We start from the raw sequence: 20,841 nt of genomic DNA, 5'->3' as shown, positions 1-20,841 counted from the left end.
GGTTGACCCATGACACTGTGTACATTACCTTTAGCCACACTATGTCTCTTCGCCACACCCCTCAGGCTCCCTACTTCAGCCTATAACGAGCAATGTACTGGGGGATATCTAGGGGTGTGTGCCCACTACAGTATGTGTAACTTAATAAGAATGTGAGAGGTCGTGGTCACCAAAACCCACAAACTCCATTCTCCTCGGGGTAACATCACAACGTTTTCCATACGGCCATGGAGCCGGAGGGAGCATGATATATGATTGGCTATGTGTTGTTCTGACTAAACTGTGGCGTGCAGGAGAGTGTAAGGCTATCACAAATGATTGTGAAATAGATAAAAGTTACTTATGTGAAATTCGTGACAGACACAAGAAAAAAGTCACCACAAAAATGTTGTATACAGTGCATTTCAATCACAGATAAAGACATTAGGTTACTTAAGTCAGAAACAATAGGAAGAGGGTTTGTCGAGGAGGGTGGGTAGGTGTATAATGCGACGTGTATAACCCAAATGTTGTGTGTTCAAATAACATGATAGACCACTTTAAAAGTCCTTGCTACTTTTTAACTACTTAGCATGTTAGCTAACCCTAACCTTAAAACCCTTTAACTACTTAGCATGTTAGCTAACACTAACCTTAAAACCCTTTAACTACTTAGCATGTCAGCTAACCCTAACCTTAAAACCCTTCAACTACTTAGCTAGCATGTTACCTAAATCTAACCCTTGCCGTAACCCCTACCCCTAACCTTAACCCATAGCCTAGCTAACATTAGTCACCGAGCTAACTTTAGCCACAACAAATTGGAATTTGTGTTGAAGAAATTGTGTACTGGACACAAATGCGTTATGAAACAGAAAACCACGTGGTGCCACGAACTTCAAATAAGTAATTTGAGTTTATTTCACAATAAACTGTGACAGTGTTGGGGGGGGGGGGGGGGGGCGCAGAGGTGGGGATAGCTTTTTGTTTGGTGTTATGTATGTAAATGAATATGTGTTCTCAGTCAACTTACTTGGTAAAATAAGGGTTAAGTAAATCAATAAAAAAGCAAAGTCTTGCAGTTCTCTAGTCTCTCCATTTAAGAGATTTCTGACATATCCACTCTCTGCATCATGACACCAGTTACATCACACACAAAGAAACAGAAACAGCTAAATGTAATTGAAGAATGTATTACACTGGACAGACTTCCTACGGCTGGAGCAGTGTAGCAGCTCTCTGCTCCCCTCTCTAGTGGCCCTACATCAACAGAGGCTTGCCTACCAAAACCAATGTGTAAACAGAAAGACATCCCTTTCACCTCCTCATCCACAGAAAAACAACTACTGTATATGGAGAGACAGTGCGGTAACTCCTAGCTATGTTGTGGTCCATGGTAACTCATTCTAGCTATGTTGTGGTCCATGGTAACTCATTCTAGCTATGTTGTGGTCCATGGTAACTCATTCTAGCTATGTTGTGGTCAATGGTAACTCATTTTAGCTATGTTGTGGTCCATGGTAACTTATTCTAGCTATGTTGTGGTCCATGGTAACTCATTCTAGCTATGTTGTGGTCCATAATAACTCATTCTAGCTATGTTGTGGTCCATGGCAACTCATATTAGCTATGTTGTGGTCCATGGTAACTCATTCTAGCTATGTTGTGGTCCATGGTAACTCATTCTAGCTATGTTGTGGTCTATGGTAACTCATTTGAGCTATGTTGTGGTCCATCGTAACTCATTCTAGCTATGTTGTGGTCCATAATAACTCATTCTAGCTATGTTGTGGTCCATGGCAACTCATATTAGCTATGTTGTGGTCCATAACTAACTCATTCTAGTTATATTGTGGTCCATGGCAACTCATTCTAGCTATGTTGTGGTCCATAATAACTCATTCTAGCTATGTTGTGGTCCATAATAACTCATTCTAGCTATGTTGTGGTCCATGGTAACTCATTCTAGCTATGTTGTGGTCCATGGTAACTCATTCTAGCTATGTTGTGGTCCATAATAACTCATTCTAGCTATGTTGTGGTCCATAATAACTCATTCTAGCTATGTTGTGGTCCATGGTAACTCATTCTAGCTATGTTGTGGTCCATGGTAACTCATTCTAGCTATGTTGTGGTCTATGGTAACTCATTTGAGCTATGTTGTGGTCCATCGTAACTCATTCTAGCTATGTTGTGGTCCATAATAACTCATTCTAGCTATGTTGTGGTCCATGGCAACTCATATTAGCTATGTTGTGGTCCATAACTAACTCATTCTAGTTATATTGTGGTCCATAATAACTCATTCTAGCTATGTTGTGGTCCATGGTAACTCACTCTAGCTATGTTGTGGTCCATGGTAACTCATTCTAGCTATGTTGTGGTCCATGGTAACTCATTCTAGCTATGTTGTGGTCCATGGTAACTCATTCTAGCTATGTTGTGGTCCATGGTAACTCATTCTAGCTATGTTGTGGTCCATAATAACTCATTCTAGCTATGTTGTGGTCCATGGTAACTCACTCTAGCTATGTTGTGGTCCATGGTAACTCATTCTAGCTATGTTGTGGTCCATGGTAACTCATTCTAGCTATGTTGTGGTCCATGGTAACTCATTCTAGCTATGTTGTGGTCCATGGTAACTCATTCTAGCTATGTTGTGGTCCATGGTAACTCATTCTAGCTATGTTGTGGTCCATGGTAACTCATTTTAGCTATGTTGTGGTCTATGGTAACTCATTCTAGCTATGTTGAGATCCATGGTAACTCATTCTACCTATGTTGTGGTCCATAATAACTCATTCTAGCTATGTTGTGGTCCATAATAACTCATTCTAGCTATGTTGTGGTCCATAATAACTCATTCTAGCTATGTTGTGGTCAATAATAACTCATTCTAGCTATGTTGTGGTCCATAATAACTCATTCTAGCTATGTTGAGGTCCATAATAACTCCTTCTAGCTATGTTGTGGTCCATGGTAACTCATTCTAGCTGTGTTGTGGTCCATAATAACCAATTCTAGCTATTTTGTGGTCCATGGTAGCAATTAGAAAAACATATGGCCAGAGGAGGCCCAAAAATAACCTGATTGCCACCTCCACACAGACAACAACTGGTGAGGAGAAGGCAGGACTCCTGGTTTGGGAAGAGTAATGTAAAGTGTCCAGTGTGTGGGTAATGATAGGGCTGTGTGAGCATGGTGTGTGTATTGATTACAGGATCTGTCTAATGGCCCATAAAGCCATCCAGACTGCCAGGGAGAGTTATGCCCTGAACTGTGAACTGTGCAACCCTCTGCTAATCCGCAGTGTGCCTGTAAAGCAGAGTTGGCCTACACAGCTGTCTGTGTAGCAATTATTTCACCCCTGACTGAACAACGTCACCAGAGAGGCCAGTGGCTTAAAGACAAGCCACATTATTAGGCAGATTTGGTCAACATCCCCTATATACATAAACTGAGTATGCTCTTTCCTTTCGAAGAGATTTCGGGCTGAACTCTATGTGTGTGTGATGCTAGATGACAATACATATAAACCACATTTTCCACAGTATATTGGCCTGATATCTCTTTCATACAGCTAATGCATTTAGCAGTGTATGCTCTTCAAACAATTGAATGGAACATAAAAATCTTTCCCCCCAACAAAAACTCAAGGTGACTTGGCTGACAAGCATATATGGTTTTGATAAGGATGAGCAACTGGCCCACAGACATGGAGGCAAAGGAACACTGTCAGATTCAATGATAGGCTTGAATATGCACTGGTTGGATGCAAAGACAGACTTCATGCTAAAACATATTTTGAGCTGTAGCAATGCATGCCTAGCCTCTGGAGCACAATCATCTATTTAGTAGGAAGAAAGCACCACTAATAACAAGCCAAAACATTTTGGAATCTATAATACCCAACATGATTGTGAAGCTCTTTATGTGAAGGTAGTCTTTACAAAGCGCTCACACATGTATGTTCTTGATACTTTACCAGCTGGTGGACACATGTTGATGTGAGAGGAACATATATTAAAAGTGGACTCTGTTTCACACCAAGGCTTTATGACAGGTCCCCAATGACAGCTTCATGACAGGTCCCCAATGAGAGATCCAGACAGGTTTGTGGTTTCAGTAGGATGGTTGTAAACCACTGGGGCTCAGTGTTGTAAGAGAAGACACGGACAACATGCACGGACAACATGTACACTACAGCCAGCCGTCTACAGCCAGCCGTCTATTTTACAACATGGACCAAAAGAACTCAATCAGTAAAACAAATTACTCTTAGAAGAACTGACAGGTAAATTAACACAATTTCACATATATTATATTCATCTGTGAAATGTGACTATTTTCCCCAATTAAACAGTTTTCAACCCCACGACTCATACATACAGCTTATGTACATAGGCATATGTTATGTTATGAGGTAACAACAAAGTATGTAATTCTGAGCATGGGCAGCACAGCACAGCCTGACGCAAAATATACAGAATTCCCAACGGTGTCTCCAAATCGAAGTGCACTGGAAGGCTTTAATCTAGCCCCAACAGCAGTGAGGATATGATGGAATTAAAGAAACATTCCACGTGAGAATTTTATGTTTGGAAAGAGGGAGAGAAATAGCAAGGAATGGGTGAATGAAAGAGACCGAGGCAGGCTTTCTGCATGAAGAGTTATTTTAGGGTTGGATGGGGCCCTGAGCAGCACAGCAGGCCAAAGAAAGCTGGAAGGAAAATCAAAAAGAACCTCCTTTCTACTGCATTTCACTCTGTCAATCACCGGCTACTTAAGATTTGAATGATGCACCTTTCATCTGCCCTCTCAAAGACAGCTAAGGATTTAAATCAAGAGGCAATGCTATGCCTTTCATGGTGGGGCCATTATTTCATGGCTGATTATACTTGTTGAATGATGAAATAATTCAATACATACCATGCACTATTTTCTCTTTACTATAGTAGGTACAGTAAGTATGACTGCAGAAATAGCTTACTGGATCGATAAGTCTTTGTGCCATGACACTGGGTAAACTCAGTGTGCTGGGTTGAGACAGTCAGGAGGACACAGTGTGCACGGTGGGGACTCTCTCTCCTGTGAGAGGCATTCTGCATTCTGTCCTAAATTGTGGGGAGGAGAAGCCATTGCAAACCCAATGACACTGATGCATAGTGACCCGGGCGGTGTGGATGCCAAGGGCTAGCCCTGTCTCTATGGCCGGTGGACACGTGCCAGACTCAGTATGTAAACACCTGTTGGTCAGGATTTAAATTTAAACTTTGATAGGAATAAAGGAATAGGAATAAACCTCCTAACCAACCAGAAATAAACACTACTAACAGATGAGAGCTGAATGCTCAGTTGGCTCAGATCAACTTTGTGTAATACTGTAGCCCAGATCATGTTCACTGTGAGATAACTGCTGTGAATCTTACTTTCAATACCACAGGTCCATAGATTAGAGTGAGATATCTAAGTGAAGCATGAGTAGAACAGGGGAGAGTCTATTTCTATCTACTCAATTATAAATACTGGATTCCAATTCTGGTACGGTTGTGACAATAAATCAGAAAGATAAATGTCCTTCCATCTAACAAGGTGACCTTTTCTTTCCACCTCATTTGATTTCATTTGGAGGGTTTAATATTTTGGAAACAGGTTACTGTGGCTGTTTACGATACAAAGCAAAGGAATTCCACTAATCCGATGTTCAGCCTCTCTTCTTCTGGCAATAATTGTTTATCAAGATGGACTGCATTCCCACTGCTTACCATTCCTGGTTCATTTCATGAATTACTGGTTTGCTGGTGAAGTATTCATTCATGCTTTGATTTAAAACTGTGAATTGTGATTGTAAATGAATATTGGCCACTGACTAAGTTCATTTCTAAACCCGGTTCTGGCAAAAGGAGGAACCTGCACAGGTAAAAAATGTGTAGAGCAGTATTAGGGCTTTACAGTAAAACTTGCTCTCTGGGACTGAGGCTTCTTTTTGTAAAGAGAACAGAGGATGACCCCCAAACCAGATGCACCATTTCGGTCCTGTGGGGTGTAGCTAGGATAAATGATGATTGTAAATAAATATGAATATAAATTGGACATTTTTCTATGGCCATTGGCCACAGTTACATCTCGCATCACTTTATGGCCTTTGTCAATACAAGCAGAAAAACCCAAAGAGCTATATGTCTTATGAAAGCTATCAACTGGATCAGACCACAAAAGCGTCAAACATGAACTTCAAAGCCTGATTAGAATGTATACTGAACAAAAATATAAATACCACATGGAACATCGTCAAAGATTTTACCGAGTTACAGTTCATATAAGGAAATCAGTCAATTGAAATAAATTCATTAGGCCCTAATATATGGATTTCACATGACTGGGCAGGGATGCAGCCATGATAATTGGCAGCCAGGCCTAGCCAATCCCCCCCCCCCCCCCCCCCCCCCCCAGACGATCCCACATGTGAAGAACCCGAAGGACCAGGGCTCAGGACACGTGGTCTACGATTGTGAGGCCTGTTGGACGTACTGCCAAATTCTCTAAAACGACGTTGGAGGCAGCTTATGGTAGAGAAATAAACATTCAACTCTCTGGCAACAACTCTGGTGGACATTCCACATTTTGTTACGTTACAGCCTTATTCTAAAATTGATTAAATTGTTTTTCCCCCCTCATCAATCTACACACAATACATCATGATGACAAAGCAAAAACAAGTTTTTTGACATTTTTGCAAATGTATAAAAAACAATTCACGGGAAATATCACATTTACATAAGTATTCAGACCCTTTATTCAGTACCTTGTTGAAGCACCTTTGGCAGCGATTACAGCATCGAGTCTTCTTGGGTATGACGCTACAAGCTTGGCACACCTGTATTTGGCACATCTCCCATTCTCTGCAGATCCTCTCAAGCTCTGTCAGGTTTGATGGGGAGCATCGCTGCACAGCTATTTAAATGTCTCTCCAGAGATGATCGGGTTCAAGTCAGGGCTCTGATTGGCCACTTAAGGACATTCAGAGACTTGTACCGAAGCCACTCCTGAGTTGTCTTGGCTGTTTGCTTAGGATCATTGTCCTTTTGGAAGTTTAACCTTTGCCCCAGTCTGAGCCCCTGAGTGCTCTGGAGCAGGTTTTCATCAAGGGTCTCTCTGTACTTTGTGCCGTTCATCATTCCCTTGATCCTGACTGGTCTCCCAGTCCCTGCCATTGAAAAACATCCCCACAGCATGATACTGCCCCCACCACGCTTCACCGTAGGGATGGTGCCAGGTTTCCTCCAGATGTGACATTTGGCGTTCCGGCTAAAGAGTTCAATCTTGGTTTCATCAGACAAGAGAATCTTGTTTCTCATGGTCTGAAAGTCTTTTAGGTGCCTTTTGGCTAGCTCCAAGTGGACTGTCATGTGCCTTTTACTGAGGAGTGGCTTCCGTCTGGTCGCCCTACCATAAAGGCCTGATTGATGGAGTGCTGTAGAGATGGTTGTCCTGGAAGGTTCTCCCATCTCCACAGAGGAACTCTGGAGCTTTGTTAGAGTGACCATTGGGTTCTTGGTCACTTCCCTGACCAAGGCCCTTCTCCCCCTGATTGCTCAGTTTGGCTGGACGCCCAGCTCTAGGAAGAGTCTTGGTGGTTCCAAACTTCTTACATTTCAGAATGATGGAGGCCACTGTGTTCGTGCGGACCTTCAAAGCTGCAGATGTTTTTTGGTACCCTTCCCCAGATCTGTGACTCGACTCGGAGCTCTAAGGACAATTCTTTCGACCTCATGGCTTGGTTTTTGCTCTGACATGCACTGTCAACTGTGGGACCTTATAAAGACAGGTGTGTGCCATTCCAAATCATGTCCAATCAATTTAATTTACCACAGGTGGACTCCAATCAAGTTATAAAAACATCTCAAGGATGATCAATGGAAACAGGATGCACCTGAGCTCAATTTCGAGTCTCATAGCAAAGGGTCTGAATACTTATGTAAATAAGATATTTTGGTTTTTTATTCTTAATAAATGTGCAGAAATTACTAAAAACGGGTTTTCGCTTTGTCATTATGGGGTATTGTGTGCAGATCCTCATTATTTTTCAACAATTTTAGAATAAGGCTGTAACATAACAAAATGTGGAAAAAGTCAAGTGGTCTGAATACTTTCCGAATGCACTGTATATATTTCTTGTTTTTGCTTATATTTATTACATAGCGCCAAACTCTTTTAGACAGATGTAACTTACTAAGCAACACAACATATAAAAAACAACTGTGTTAACCATCCATCCTTCTACAACAACACAGAGACAGAATCAGGATATTATTGGAAGAATCTGGGACAAAAGCCCATGTTGGACCAAACACACAACAGGACAAGAACTCTTAAAACAATTTTAATCCATATCTAGATCCCCCACCAGACTAGGGTGACCACATATTTATTTATTTATTTCACCTTTATTTAACCAGGTAGGCAAGTTGAGAACAAGTTCTCATTTACAATTGCGACCTGGCCAAGATTAAGCAAAGCAGTTCGACACATACAACGACACAGAGTTACACATGGAGTAAAACAAACATACAGTCAATAATACAGTATAAACAAGTCTATATACGATGTGAGCAAATGAGGTGAGATAAGGGAGGTAAAGGCAAAAAGGCCATGGTGGCAAAGTAAATACAATATAGCAAGTAAAACACTGGAATGGTAGATTTGCAATGGGAGAATGTGCAAAGTAGAAATAAAAATAATGGGGTGCAAAGGAGCAAAATAAATAAATTAATGAAATACAGTAGGGAAAGAGGTAGTTGTTTGGGCTAAATTATAGGTGGGCTATGTACAGGTATCCCGGATTGTGCGCAACAGTCCCGCATTCAAATAATCATGTCCCACATTTTATAAAGAAATTAAAACACCACTAATTTACAACAACAAAAAATGATTTGTTCCGTATTTCTGTCAGATTTCTAATTTATTTGATGAGAATTGACATTCTAACGTGTCTCTTTTGCAGTCACGTTGCGCTTATGACAATATATATATATATATATATATATATATATATATATATATATAGGGTTATGTAGGGTTATATAGGGTTTATCTTTATTTTTTACAATTTTTACTAAGACATCAAATCTATGAAATAACACATATGGAATCATGCAGTAACCAAAAATGTGTTAAACAAATCTAAATATATTTTATATTAGACATTTTTGCTTACTACATGATTCCATAAAGAAAAACATGGAATGAGCAGGTGTGTCCAAACTTTTGACTGGCACTGTATATACAGTTGAAGTCGGAAATTTACATACACCTTAGCCAAATACATTTAAACTCAGTTTTTCACAATTCCTGACATTTAATCAAAGTAAACATCCCCTGTCTTAGGTCAGTTAGGATCACCATTTCATTTTAAGAATGTGAAATGTCAGAATAATAGTAGAGAGAATTATTTATTTCAGCTTTATTTCTTTCATCACATTCCCAGTGTGTCAGAAGTTTACATACACTCAATTAGTATTTGGTAGCATTGCCTTTAAATTGTTTAACTTGGGTCAAACGTTTCGGGTAGCCTTTCACAAGCTTCCCACAATAAGTTGGGTGAATTTGGGCCCATTCCTCCTGACAGAGCTGGTGTAACTGAGTCAGGTTTGTTGGCCTCCTTGCTCGCATACACTTTTTCAGTTCTGCCCACAAATTTTCTATAGGATTGAGGTCAGTGCTTTGTGATGGCCACTCTATTACCTTGACTTTGTTGTCCACAACTTTGGAAGTATGCTTGGGGTCATTGTCCATTTGGAAGACCCATTTGCGACCAAGCTTTAACTTCCTGACTGATGTCTTGAGATGTTGCTTCAATATATCCACATATTTCTCCTTCCTCCTGATGCCATTTATTTTGTGAAGTTCACCAGTCCCTCCTGAAGCAAAGCACTTCCACAACATTATGCTGCCAACCACGTGCTTCACGATTGGGATGGTGTTCTTTGGCTTGCAAGCCACACCCTTTTTCCTCCAAACATAACGATGGTCAGTTCCTTTTTTGTTTCATCAGTCATTTCCCCAAAAAGTACGATCTTTGTCCTCATGTGCAGTTGCAAACCGTAGACTGGCTTTTTTATGGCGGTTTTGGAGCAGTGGCTTCTTCCTTGCTGAGCAGCCTTTCAGTTTAAGTCGATATAGGACTTTGTACCTATTTCCTCCAGCATCTTCCCCCGGTCCTTTGCTGTTGTTCTGGGATTGATTTGCACTTTTTGCACCAAAGTACGTTCATCTCTAGGAGACAGAACGCGTCTCCGTCCTGAGCGATATGACAGCTGTGCGGTCCCATGATGTTTATACTTGCATGCTATTGTTTGTACAGATAAACATGGTACCTTCAGGCTTTTGGAAGTTGTTCCCAAGGATGAACCAGACTTGTGGAGGTCTACAAAAAAAATTCTGCGGTCTTGGCTGATTTCTTTTTGCTTGACACCATGGGAAAATCAAGAGGCACTGAGTTTGAAAGTTGGCTTTGAAATACATCCACAGGTACACCTCCAATTGACTCAAATGATGTAAATTAGCCTATCAGAAGCTTCTAAAGCCATGATATCATTTTATGGAATTTTCCAAGCTGTTTAAAGGCAGAGTCAACTTAGTGTATGTAAACTTCTGACCCACTGGAATTGTGATACAGTGAATTATAAGTGAAATAATCTGTCTGTAAACAATTGTTGGAAAAATGACTTGTGTCATGCACAAAGTAGATGTCCTAACCGACCTGCCAAAACTATAGTTTGTTATCAAGAAATTTGTGGAGTGGTTGAAAAACGAGTTTTAATGACTCCAACCTAACACGGAACCCAAACCGGCTGTGCTCGTGCGCTATTGTGCATAAATTGATTTTGTCCCTCTACACCAAACGCGATCACGACACGTAGGCTAAAATATCAAAACAAACTCTGAACCAATTACATTACTTTGGGGACAGGTCGAAAAGCATTAAAAATGTATGGCAATTTAGCTAGTTAGCATGCACTTGCTAGCTAATTTGTCCTATTTAGCTAGCTTGCTGTTGCTAGCAAATTTGTCCTGAGATATAAACATTGAATTGTTACTTAACCTGAAATGCACAAGGTCCTCTACTCCGACAATTAATCCACACATAAAACGGTCAACCGAATAGTTTCTCGTCATCTCTCCTCCTTCCAATCTTTTTCATCTTTGAACTTATATGGTGATTGGCATCTACACTTTCATTGTATTACCACGACAACCGGCAAAACAGTTCGTCTTTCAATCACCCACGTGGGTATAACCAATGAGGAGATGGCACGTGGGTACCTGCTTCTATAAACCAATGAGGAGATGGGAGAGGCAGGACTTGCAGCGTGATCTGCATCAAAAATAGGACTGGCTTCCATTTTAGCCCTTGGCAACGCAGATGCTCGTTGACGCGTGTGAGCAGTGGGGGTGCAATAATTGAATAATACAGATTCCTACATTTACAAGACGCGAGCGGTGTAGTCAGGGTATAAGTGTATGTAAACTTCTGACTTCAACTGTATTATTCTTTGTTGCACTGACTCTCTTGCACAAGCTCCATGTACACTCACTGGACTCTAACCACACACACACTGACACACACACACACACGCATATTGACACCACACACATTCCTTCACATTCCTTCATACTCTTCACACAAGTGTATGTAAACTTCCGACTTCAACTGTACAGTGCGCGCTAACCAAGGTTGCCAGGTGCACAGTGTTTCCTCCGACACATTGGTGCGGCTGGCTTCCTGGTTGAATGCGCGCTGTGTTAAGAAGCAGTGCGGCTTGGTTGGGTTGTGTATCGGAGGACCCATGACTTTCAACCTTCGTCTCTCCCGAGCCCATACGGGAGTTGTAGCGATGAGACAAGATAGTAGCTACTAAACAATTGGATATCACGAAATTGGGGAGAAAAATGGGTTAAATTTAAAATCAATAAAAAATAAAAATAAAAATCCTTGTTGGCATTCTAACTGGACAACTAATAAGCTAACTCCTGCCATGTACAGTGTTTGCTGTGACTTCAACCTGATTCAACAAGCATGTATTGTTGAGAAACCACAACAAGACACCAAAGTCACAGTCCCAAATCCGCTTTCCCAGGTGAAACTTACCACTTCAAATTCTTCACATAGAATTTTCTCGACGTGGCTCAGTGAGGATATGTTTTTACTTATGGCCCAGTTGACATCCTTTTCTTTCCCCCAGGGTTAGTTCAAATGTTTTCTCATGCGGCCGCCCCCAACTACTGCTGCCCTGTTAGGGTCTGCAGTAACACACTCCAAGAATGTGATAGTTAGTGAGGGGTTTCCACCACCACGGAGGAGGTTCTCCATTAAGGGGGGTCCTTGTGTTAGCACCAGGCCAGGGCCCGACCCGGGGTCGTGGTGTGGGGTTCACTACACAGCTGATAGTACCCTACCCTCCAGCCACACCTGGGTGAGGGCCAAACTACTAACAGATACCAGATGGTAGTGGGATGGAGACCTTCTTAGATGGTCTACAGTACTGTGTTTAACATGAATGGTTTAGAAGGGACAAGTTACTTTCTAAGTAACCTAAGTAATTGACACCTCTGTAAGTGTGCCTTTGGCTGGCTTGAGAAAAAGAGGCAGAACCAGAGGTGGGAGGGAGAGAGGGATAATGAGGAGGCTGGCTAATGAGCTTGCTTTGTAATCGGATGAGGTGACTTTATTGACTGAGTTGATAGGCAAACAACATCAGCTTTTGTAGTTTGGGACAGTGTATGTGTGTGTGTGTACTGCTGTCTTGTCTTTGTGGGAACTGTTTCAGCCTAGAAATGCAGGTTGTGAGGGTTTCACATTATGTGCTTGTAAAGCTTAAAGATAACTCTCTATTAAACAGCTTCTCATATAAATCCTGATATTTAAGTCTGCAACATGATGACAGACACAAATAAAAGGAAAAACATTCTCAAAATGTTTTGGTAGGCTGTAGAATAATATTTGCAACCAGGAGCTGGTTTGTAGGTCACAATCCTCTCTCAACAAAAAGAGATTCTTTAAGGCTGCTGCCCCTACTAGGAAGCATACAGAGCACTTAGCACTTAACAACCCACAGAACAGTAAAAAGGCAGATGTCAAGAATGTTACAATGAAAAGCTTGGTAACACTTGTAAGCTGTTAAAATTCTGCCGAAATTGTGTTTTAAAAAGTGGGCAATTATTCACTCCCCCCCAGTATCTGCCATTGACTTTTATGCGGCAGTTAAGATCCAATATTTCTGTGGTAAAAATAGTGCAGTTACACCCTAAATGAAGCCCTTGCGTCCAACAGAGCGAGCCAAATGCTAAGCACTGGTAATTTACATGTTAAAACTCTACATGCAAATCCACATGAATAACATGACCATGGAGGGAATATTGACACACTCGTAATATCATCTGACACTATATTCTTACACAGTTCGTAGGCATTGGATTTGGTGTGTTTCATACCCAGGGCCAAGCCTGAGAATGAGCAGTTAACAACTTGAGACATGATTGAGAGAGATGGTCAAGAGACAGTCATGAATGATTGTTTACCTAAGGGCAGATATGAATACTTACGCTTTATACAGCGCTTGGTCCCAGAAGCCACAGCCCATCCAGAGCAGCACTGGTGACCTCCACATACATTAGGCCTGCAGAGAGAGAGACATAAATGGGATATGTAATATATACTGTACGTAATGTTTAAAATGGACTGGCATGCAGGAAGTACAGTACCCCACAATTCATAATTCATAAGGGGAATAATGGTTAGAGTGTTCATGGTCTCAAACCTTAACATTCCTATCTGAGATTTAATTCTGACCCCACTATAGTTCCACATCCCTTAATGTGGTTGGCCTATTGAAGGAGCACCTTAGAGATTCGAACATAATTACATTTGAAGCAATAACATTTTCAGGCAAAAGCATGAAACTCTATCTGTGAGTGTAGAGCCACACACCACTCTCTCTGTGTTGCATGGAGTCTAGAGTGAAAACAAATACATGGCTATCTGAGCCTAGGAGGGAAGAGGAGAAACAGGAAAAGCACCCAGGCTGCGCATTACATAAATCTCCAGGCAAACTGTAATAACTGGATTCTTTACATACTTTAATCAGTAAGAACAGCACTGGCCAATTTTTACGGGGAAATACATGAAAAGCCACCACACCACAAGAGCAACTCCAGGGCAAATTCAAACCTATAACAATAGTGCTTGCATAAATCGACCTCCCATCATCTTGCCACAAGATATTAATGGCAGTTTGTTGAGTGATTGTATGACTTATGCAGATGCGGTACGATATCTAGGCTGAGTCAGGAGATGACTAGTAAACTGTTAGTGTAAACACAGGGATACAGTAGGACTGTCTGCCTTCTGTTAACATCATCTGGTCAGACAGCTGTTGTTTTTCTAGTTTGAGAGTTCTTTAGATTGTGGATGGATGGATGGATGACTCTCTGTAGACAAACACTGGATGGAGACCAATTACTCTGATGCACATTTAATGATGAACTGACCACATTCACAAACATGCATTAAGTCAACTGTTCTCTTTTGACAATTAATACACATCTGACCAATCAGATTTTAGCAAAGTAGTTGCTATGAAAGTAATTAATTACCTTTACCTTTTCAAGAACTACACAATACTTAGAAAACAATACCTCCCATAAAATTGTCGTACATTTTTATAAAGATAAATTATGAATATGAACCACACAAAACAGACCAGGTCTGTGGGGATGTTGATGCTTATATGCAGGGCTCTACGCTGACCTTTTTTAGAAGGAGCACATGTGTGCCTAAGTTGAAAAATGTAGGCGCAATCAGAGAAATTTAGGAGCACAATAAAAAATATTTGAGGTATTAAAGCTAGAATCCTTCATTTTTATAGGTGCACCGGTGCGCCTAAATTAAAATTCCAGGGTGCACAGCGAAATATTTAGGCACATATGCAAATAAAATGGTCGCACTGTAGAGCCCTGATATGGATGGATCATTCCTGAAAGCCTCATGGAGAGTACACTAGCATGGTAAAAGTATTCCAAGCTCTTCATAGCGAAACCATTCATAAAAGCTATATAAATATCAATGATGTCATATTTGCACTCGTCATGACCCATTTCATGCAGCCAGGTTGAGCAGTTTTCTGAGTTGGAGCAGTCAGCGGTCTTCCTGACAGACTTTGCTGGAGAGGACATGACAGGTACACCGTATGAAACTCCCTCTCCCCGAGGGCTCACCAGAAACCAGATGGTGAGTAAGGAGAGAGTGGGAATTCCAAGAGGAAATGTGTCATGCAGACACACGCTCTCTAACGACCAGCAGAGGATTCATTTCAAGCTAATGAATCAGAAAGAGGTGAAAAAAATGTGAATTACCACGGGGTAATGCCTCGGAAGATTTATGGCACCTTAACTGTTACACCCCCTTAAACTCACAGTGCCCTATTCAATCAAACTAGTAACTAGGTTTCTGGATAAACAAATAATAACACTCTTTCTGTCAGGGGAGCAACTTTGGTTTTAGAAGTGGGGGGGATGTAATATTATTTATATTTTTTTATCCAGTGGGATAAACACTCCAAACAGCCTACCCAATCACTCGGAGGCGTTCACATGGTCCTAAAGCACACCGGTGCATCGTTTTGTATCACATTCAAATGATAAAACCGGGGGGGACAAAATTGCAATTTCAGAATGTGGGGGGGACATGCCCCGTCCCCAGTGAAAGTTGCGCCCCTGCTGTTTGTGCAGTGAAAAAGCCTGTTGACAGCCACATGGATTGGAATTGATTTTTTATTCACATTTTGTAACATTGGCTTGTTGAGTACATGAATTCAATAAATAAGATGTTTTTGGTTACAGTACCGAGTATGATGGAATCAAGCCCATAGTGTTGTGTGGACGTAAGTGCTTCATGCTCTGCTTTCAGTACCAGTAATAAAGACATTGGTGCTGAACACACTGGTGCTTGAGTGTCTCTAAATCTCCCTGTGAAAGGCTATGGGAACCATAGACCAATGTATGTGTTGTGTTTGCTTTTCTGGAACCAAGCAACAAAGCCTACCTGAGCAAGATATCAAAAGCAGAACTGGACATCAGGGCACTCAATGTCAGACATTGAGTCCGCTAGGCATTCCTCACCATGCCTATACAGCAGTGTATGTGCTTTCATCCCTCAATTAGAATGGATCCTCATATTGCTAATAAAGTGTCCCTCAGAAATTGGCCATATACTGTATTTAACCTGATTCCTATAGGGCTCGGTGAGCGGCCCTGTAAAGACATACTCAAACAAAAATATTCCATTTAACATTCAGGTAATGTCTGTAACCCAAGGTGAACTTTTAAAGTCCATTCTGATTATAATGTAAACACCTCTTTCCTAAGTGTGCCATGCTTTGTCTTGTGGAACAAACAGGGTTGGCTGCACGAGGGTTCATTTAGCAAAAATAAATAGGTTTTAATGGACACAACCGATGGTGGTTCTGTTTGGCCAATGGCACAACATATTAATTTATGGTTAGATCAGAATCGCCGTCATAATCATTGGCCTGTACAGAGAATTAAGTCAAAAGTCCAAATCCCCATCTCCATCCATGGCTTAAGAAAGGGCCGATTTCTTAATTTCTTAAGAAAGGGCCGATGTTTATAAGCAGCACAGAAACAGACACGTTTTTCTGAAAATGACATTTTGCTTAGGAAGTGATTTGATTGGTGTGAAGCCAAATCCAAACTGGCCTCCCTTGGGGGAAGTTTTGATGCACCAGGGCAACCCACAGTTGAGCTCAGCTTAACGCTGATTGGCTAATACTTTTAGAAAAAACCAAGAGAGGCTAAATGCTTGCTGGTATCAATCAATCAAATGCTACGGCGACAATATGTTATACTCTTTTGGTCCAGACAGCATCAGATACATGGGCTACACATACTGAGACAAAGGGGAGCTGTTTCCCTAGCTCGGATGATTTCTCAGGTGAGATTCAGCGACTTGCGAATCGACTGAAAATTATGAAAACACAGAGAGAGACAAAAGCGAAATTACACTGAACAAAAATATAAACAGAACATGTAAAGTGTTGGTTCCATGTTTCATGAGCTGAAATAAAAGATCCCAGAAATGTTCAATATGCACAAAAAGCTTATTTCTCTCAAATGTTGTGCACAAATTTGATTACATCCCTGTGAGTGGGCATTTTTCCTTTGCCAAGATAATTCATCCACCTGACAGATGTGGCATATCAAGAAGCTGATTTAACAGCATGATCATTACACAGGTGCACCTTGGGCTGGGGGTGATAAAAATACACTCTAAAATGTGCAGTTTTGTCACACAACACAATACCACAAATGTCTCAAGTTTTGAGGGAGTGTGCAATTGGCATGCTGACTGCAGGAATGTCCACCAGAGCTGTTGCCAGAGAATTTAATGTTAATTTCTCTACCATAAGCCACCTCCAACATTGTTTTAGAGAATTTGGCAGTACGTCCAACCAGCCTCACAACCGCAGACCATGTGTATGGCATTGTGTGGGTGAGCGGTTTGCTGATGCCAATGTTGTGAACAGAGTGGCGGTGGGGTTATGGTATGGGCAGGCATTAGCTACAATGAACACAATTGCATTTTTTCGATGGCAGTTTGAATGCACAGATACCATGATGGGATCCTGAGGCCTATTGTCGTGCCATTCATCCGCCGCCATCACCTCATGTTTCAGAATGATCATGCACGACCCCATGTCGCAAGGATCTGTGCACAATTCCTGGAAACTGAAAATGTCCCAATTCTTCCATGGCCTGCATACTGTGCTCACCAGACATGTCACACATTGAGCATGTTTGGGATGCTCTGGATTGACGTGTACGACAGTGTGTTCCACTTTCCACCAATATCAAGCAACTTATCACAGCCATTGAAGAGGAGTGGGACAACATTCCACAGGACACAATCAACAGCCTGATCAACTCTATGTGAAGGAGATGTGATTGCGCTCCATGAGGCAAATGGTGGTCACACCAGATACTGAATGGCTTTCTGATCCACGCCCCTACTTTTTTTTAAAGGTATCTGTGACCAACAGATGCATATCTGTATTCCCAGTCATGTGAAATCCATAGATTAGGACCTAATTCATTTATTTCAATTGACTAATTTCCTTATATAAACTGTAACTCAGTAAATTCTTTGAATCGTTGCATGTTGCATTTATATTTTTCTTCAGTATATAGAGTTATTTCATTAATTAGATTAGAGCAATATACAGTAGAGGTGTGTAAAATGACTGGGGAAGCCAAGCCAGAAAAAAACACCATATTACAACCTATGTGTCGTGATAATTGCATTACTTGCTCTATAACCTGTTAGTTCATATGCCTTGCGACCGTGATATATAGGCCTAAGGCCGGGTCCAAATCCCTATCTCCATCCATGGCTAATTTAGGAAAAGGCCAATTTTAGCTAGCTAGCTAGCCACCGGAGGCCAACAAACACAACGAGATGCACAAAGAGTTTCTGTCAAAACGTATGCTCTCGGTGCGATGTGATTGGAGTGAAGCCAAATACAAACTGGCTTCCCTTGACACTTTTGTTTTGGTGCTCCAGGGCCATTCACAGTTGAGCTCACTCAGTTTAGCTCAACATTGATTGGCTATTATTTTACACAAAAAAATTATCAAGGGAGGCCAAATCCTCGCTGGCCTCCCTTGCACTCAATGCTAGAGGCGCAACAATGTCATACTCTTTTAGACCAGACAGCATCAGATAGATGGCCTACACATACAGAGACAAAGGGGAAGCCTGGCTTCCCTTGGCATCCATGAATACACGCCACTGGCAATATAGCCAATGTTTCCTAGCCTATATGTGTGATATAAGCACACAGTTTGCAGTTAGCAAGCACACAACTGCATAGGCTACAGATCACTACAGATCACCAACTAGATTCAGCTCCCAGTTGGGGAACCCTGTTCGATGGTATAATACAATCATTGTTGTATAGCAGAGTAACAGCAAGTGTATGCCTACCAACTAAGCAAAAGTTTCACTTTAATGGACTTGTGCTTATTCATGACATTCCCCACAAGCCACCAACATCAATCACTGTCTCTGAACACCAATGACAATTATGTAGCCTTGATACAGGTGTTCATAACTACCCTATGCCTACACTCACTGAACCCTATACTCACTTTACAACCCCGGGAAGAGACAGCAGGTATAATGTATTTAAAAAATGATTTAAATGATTGGTACATATGTAGGATCTAAACGTCATCACACCATTGCAGGAGACTTGTAGTGTATTTGACTTGTTGTGTATTTGAGATTTACAAAGGCTTGAGAAGTTTGTAATTTCCACTTTGAAATGTCAGTCTTGATTTTCCCTTACGAAAAATGTGTTAACCCCTAAAGGATTATTTTCCTGCTGTAGCATACTGGCTCAAATTAAGATCCTACATCTGTAGACAAACTCAAACGCACTCCTGCAGGCATTTTTTTTTTACAACCGATAACAAGCAAAATCTTACCCTGCAAGGCGCCTGGTGTGCGTGGAGCTGGGTTTGTTGCTCTGTCTGTAAATTATTCGGGGTCTGTACTGTGATGAGTGATGGGTGCCGAGCTGTCTTGCGGCTCTGCGCGCAGCATCTTGTGCAACGGTGGAATCGTCCGCCCGGTGGGAAGCTTCTGTAATGGGAGCTGGAACTGGTTTAATTACCGTCGCGTGCCTGTTATCTCGTTGATATAATGAGCTCACAGGAGCCCCGCGACCGGAGGGCGATACATTGTGAGAGGACCTGTGCGAGCTTTCTCTAGATGGTCTGGCGGGGTCAGCGTCGTTCGCTCCCCCTGCGGAGTGACCTTGCCCCCTAGCTCGCGCCCGGAGCTGATCCCACATCTCCTGTCCACCACCTGTTGAGTCCTTCCGACAGTCACACATTCGTACAACTGCAATGGTTAAAACCACTAAAACTGCAATCCACAACCGGTTCATATTTTTGTCAAAAAATAAATTGCTGCTGCGTGTACCTTGGTGACTTATCAAGATTCCGTTTTTTCTATAGCCACGCGCGATATCAAGTGGTTAAATTGAGGCGAACAGAATTATTTAGCAGCAATGTAGTCCTATTCTTTCCCAAGCATGCAAAATGCTCTTCATAATGTCCAGGTAAGCATTGCGCAGAATGGATATCAATATCTTAAATATACGTATATCAATTCGCAGGTTTAACATATGCTCATAAAATCGAAAATGTATAGCTTCCCTGTACTTACAAAAACAATCGATTATGAAAATTATGTCAGATACATTTTAATCCATCTGTAATAGTTCATGGGTTTTTTTCGCGCGCGGGCAGCAATGAGATTCCAGGGTTGGAGCCACAGTACTACTCGAAGTGAAAGTTCTCGACTTTGAATGGTGCTCCCATGGATATGACCACCTTCTTGGATCTGAAATCACCGGGAATTTTTGGGAGGCTTTGCGTGCATTTTACAAGAAGAAACTCCCCCTTCGTGGTCTTATTGATGCCTACGCTCAGCCCCCCTCGGTCCAAGCGCTCAGCGGCCACACAATTGCTACCAAGTTACAGTATGATATAATATTTCCTTGTGTGTTAATAAAATATGCTCCTCTATTCTGCCATTGAATAAAACGCACGTGTAGCACGCAATTTGGATACCACAGAAGGCTACAGCGTTCAGATTTTCGGCGAATTAGACAATTGTTTATTCTGCGAGTCTTTTGTAATGGTCATTCTAATCAAGGCAAATTTAGATTGAGTAGGCTATGCTAGATTAAGTCAATTTGTCATGCATGTATAATATAG

General features: G+C 41.5%; 1 protein-coding gene across 1 annotated transcript in view; it reads right to left on the bottom strand.

Annotated features, from left to right (window-relative positions):
• Window positions 1-20,607, bottom strand: part of LOC110497931 (latent-transforming growth factor beta-binding protein 2) — a 157,810-nt gene extending 137,203 nt beyond the window's left edge. Inside the window, exons 1-2 of the mRNA XM_036954882.2 lie at window positions 19,543-20,607; window positions 13,585-13,658 (exon numbers count right to left, since the gene is read on the bottom strand). Coding sequence (XP_036810777.2) covers window positions 13,585-13,658; window positions 19,543-20,006 — 538 coding nt within the window. The 5' untranslated portion in view covers window positions 20,007-20,607. The remainder of the gene's footprint in view (window positions 1-13,584; window positions 13,659-19,542) is intronic.
• Window positions 20,608-20,841: the final 234 nt, after the last annotated feature.

The sequence above is a fragment of the Oncorhynchus mykiss genome, chromosome 19 (assembly GCF_057628025.1).
Source record: "Oncorhynchus mykiss isolate SJ-2025 chromosome 19, ASM5762802v1, whole genome shotgun sequence".
Classification (NCBI taxonomy): domain Eukaryota; kingdom Metazoa; phylum Chordata; class Actinopteri; order Salmoniformes; family Salmonidae; genus Oncorhynchus; species Oncorhynchus mykiss.
The sequence above is the reverse complement of the archived record's forward strand: the minus strand, read 5'-3'. Positions and strand labels throughout refer to the sequence as shown.